General features: G+C 27.5%; 1 protein-coding gene across 1 annotated transcript; it reads left to right on the top strand.

Moving 5' to 3' along the window:
* The first annotated feature begins 2,306 nt into the window (after positions 1–2,306).
* Positions 2,307–3,028, top strand: LOC141629299 (uncharacterized). Its single transcript, XM_074442322.1, has 2 exons — positions 2,307–2,475; positions 2,589–3,028. Exons 1-2 carry the CDS (start codon positions 2,307–2,309, stop codon positions 3,026–3,028), a joined length of 609 nt encoding a protein of 202 aa, XP_074298423.1.
* The last annotated feature ends 830 nt before the right edge of the window (positions 3,029–3,858 follow it).

Raw genomic sequence — 3,858 nt, 5'->3', positions numbered from 1 at the left:
ACACACTAAATATAGATAATTATGATACATGTTGCTTTATGTAACACCATTTAGTTTTACGTAATTGTTATAGGTTAAAATAGTTTGTAAGACTCATAAAGGTCTGTCTTAATTATTAAGAGCGGTTCATTTGGTAAGCTGCACTATGTTTATGGAGATAACATTTTGTATTTAATTAAAACCAGTGATGCCTATAACAATAATGAAAAAACTAACTACATACTCTTACAATGTTACTTGATGTTTTACAACTGAAATGATAACTACTAAATGAAAAAAACTTCTATGATAAAAGCACTAATAGTTCATTGATGATCAACTATTCGAATCACGAACTTTTATTTATCAATGATTTAAACATAATTGAACTTTTTTTTTATCAAATATAGAATATATTTATACAGATGATCCTAATGAGAGCCCCGTGCATCGCACGAGCTTTTCAACTAGTATAATAATAAATAAATAAATAAATAAATATTAAAATATTAATAAAATCTACAAGTTTAAGATGAGTAGAAATGAAATATGCTGAACTTAGTGGGGCTGAACTGGACAGAATGAAGCTGAGCTGAACTGAACTGAATGAAGCTGAATTAAACTGAACTGAACTGAACTGAGTTGGACTGAAGTGAACTGAACTGAACTAAACTAAACTGAATAGAGTTGAGTTGAATTGAAGTGAGCTAAAATTAAGCCAGAAAGAACAGGGCCTATGTTCAGCACATTTCATTTATACTTTTCTTAAATTTATAGATTTTATTAATTTTTTAATATTTATTTATTATTATTATATTAAAATTGTTATATAAATATTATTAACATTTTTATTATTGTTATTAATTAATTAATCATCACAATTATTATTATTATTATCATTATTATTATTATTATTATTATTATTATTATTATTATTATTATTATTATTATGAATACTGAGATTACTACAATCAATAATATCGATATTAATATAAATAATACAATTACTAGTACTCTTATTAATATTAATATGAATATTAATTAATTATAATATTATTAATAACATTGATACTATTAATTTTAATAAACTAATACTCCCCATATTCTATATTTTATTCCATATTTTCTAAAACGGATTATTCAGGTTTCCTTCTCCTTTCTTATTTTGAAAACTTTTATTATTATTTTATTCATCTTTCTCTCCTATCACCAAACCTCACCCAACTCTTTTACTCATACTTTATTAATTTCCTTAATGTTTTGACTCCACAATTATTTATTTAACTCCTAATTATTCATTCCTCTCTCCTATCACCAAACCCCACCCAACTCTTTTACTCTTATTTTATTCCTCTCCTTAATATCCGTGCCCACTAACAAAGGGAAGAAAATATGGAATTGGAGGGAGTATTATTATTAAAAATATTACTATTATTACTTTTATTATAAATACGTTTTTACTCTTCAAATACGAACTTTATTTTTTAACATACATTTTTTCTTAAACATTTCATTTTCCCTTTTTTACCTAAAACCCAACCAAATGAATTCTTAAATCATCATTTTTCCTAAAACTTATTATAATTGCTCAAATGACTCAAAAGATTGATTCCAATTTAACAATTAATAAAATATTTTATTTTTTTTAATCAATTATTAATATTATTTGTTTATTTTTAATTAATCATTCAAAATTTATTTGTTTGTTAAAGATAAAATTAGGATTTGTTAAAATTTATTTATGTATTTAATTAAATTAGGATTGATGGTGGTTCTTGTTAGCTACCGAATCACTGAAATTAGTATGATACTCACACGAGCTAGGCTTTGAACAACAATTTGGCAAATTAGTGCTCCATTATTCCATCTAATTAGGATAGGATGTGGTTTGTGGTGGCTACCTAAACACTCAAATTAGTATAATTATTAGTATATATATATATATATATATATATATATATATATATATATATATATATATATATATATATATATATATATATATATATATATATATATATATATATATTATTAGTAATCTTCTTCTTCTTATAATAATAATAATAATAATAATAATAATAATAATAATAATAATAGTAATAATAATAATAATAATAATAATATAATAATTATATTATTATTATTGGACTATTCATCATTGGACTACTTCCTCCATGAGTTATGCTGGGAGATTGCAGTTAATTAACTCATCTGATGGGCCTGCAAACCTATTGGTGTTCTACCATTCTTTTGCCTAAGGGGGTAATTAAACTTCTTAATAGATTGAGCAAAAATTTCTTTTGGCAAGTCTCTAATGGTTTTAGCACATGACTATGAAGAGTTGGAAATCCATTTGTTTTCCCTGGACTGAGGGTGGATTTGGTATTAAGGAGATTCTTTCTTGGAATAGAGCATTGCTCATCAGGTGGCTTTGGCAAATTGAGCATTCTGATGGTCTGTGGGCACGTTGGCATAGAGTATATGCTCTGAATGGAGGTGATCTCGGGATCGTGAAAAAATCGCGGATAGATTCTCTCGAAAGCTTCAAAAGCATCTTGGCGATTCGGGATTTTTGTTTTGTAAATTTGGGAATCAATCTGCCGCTAAAGCTTTCCTCCACAGTTGTGTGCAACATGGTAAATTTAATCTTGCCACTGCTTATAATGGTTTAAGAGCTTCTGGTATTCTCTATACCTGGGCCAAAGCTCTCACTCACCCCATTATTATCCCTGCACACCGGGTTACAGTTTCACTTGCTGCAGAAATGAAACTGGCTACTTCTGACAATATTATCAGGAAGGGGTTGATCTTGGTTAACAGATGCTCTTTATGTAAAAATCATTATGAAACTCATCCCCATCTATTCTTTCAATGCTCTTACTCTAAGCAGCTGTGGGAAGCTCTGTTGGGTTGGATGTCTATTATGAGACCTGGTATGGACTTGCAGCGAGAAATAAGATGGAGCCAAAGTCGAAGACATAGAAGACATTGGAAGTATAGTTGGTATATGTCGAGTCTTCTTTGTGGCAATCAACCAAATTTGGCATGAGAGAAACTGCGGATCTTCAAAGGGCGTGAAAGGCTGTTAGCATCCTCCTACAAACTATTAAGTATATTGTAGGCATTCGAATGATTGCTCATGGTCATGGTGCAAGATTAGATGATTTAGTCGAAACTGTACCTAGTTGATTGCGATTTAGAGCCTTGTATTAGGCTTTTAGTGGATAGTTTTTGTAAGTTTACTCCATTCTTTGTTCCCTATATGGATGAATAAAAATGGAGATACCTTTCTTGCAAAAAAAAAAATAATATAATAATTATATTTATTATTATTATATTTATTATTATTATTAATACTATTACATTAATATTATTACTATTATTAAATTACTACTACTACTACTACTACTACTACTACTACTACTACTACTACTACTACTACTATTATAAGAAGAAGAAGAAGAAGAAGAAGAAGAAGAAGAAGAAGAAGAAGAAGAAGAAGAATATATATACTAATAATTATACTAATTTGAGTGTTTAGGTAGCCACCACAAACCACCGTCTATCCTAATTAGATGGAATAATGGAGCACCAATTTGCCAAATTGTTGTTCAAAACCTAGCATGTGTAAGTATCATACTAATTTGAGTGATTTGGTAGCCACCAAGAATCACCATCAATCCTAATTCAATTAATTAAATAAATAAAAGTTAACAAATCTTAATTTTATCTTTAACAAACAAATAAATTTTGAATGATTAATTGAAAATCAACAAATAATATTAATAATTGATAAAAAAGTAAAATACTTTATTAATTGTTAAATTGGAATCAATCTTTTGAGTCATTTGAGCAATTAGAATAAGTTTTAGGAAAAAT

Source organism: Silene latifolia, chromosome Y, assembly GCF_048544455.1.
Source record: "Silene latifolia isolate original U9 population chromosome Y, ASM4854445v1, whole genome shotgun sequence".
NCBI classification, from domain to species: domain Eukaryota; kingdom Viridiplantae; phylum Streptophyta; class Magnoliopsida; order Caryophyllales; family Caryophyllaceae; genus Silene; species Silene latifolia.
The sequence above is the reverse complement of the archived record's forward strand: the minus strand, read 5'-3'. Positions and strand labels throughout refer to the sequence as shown.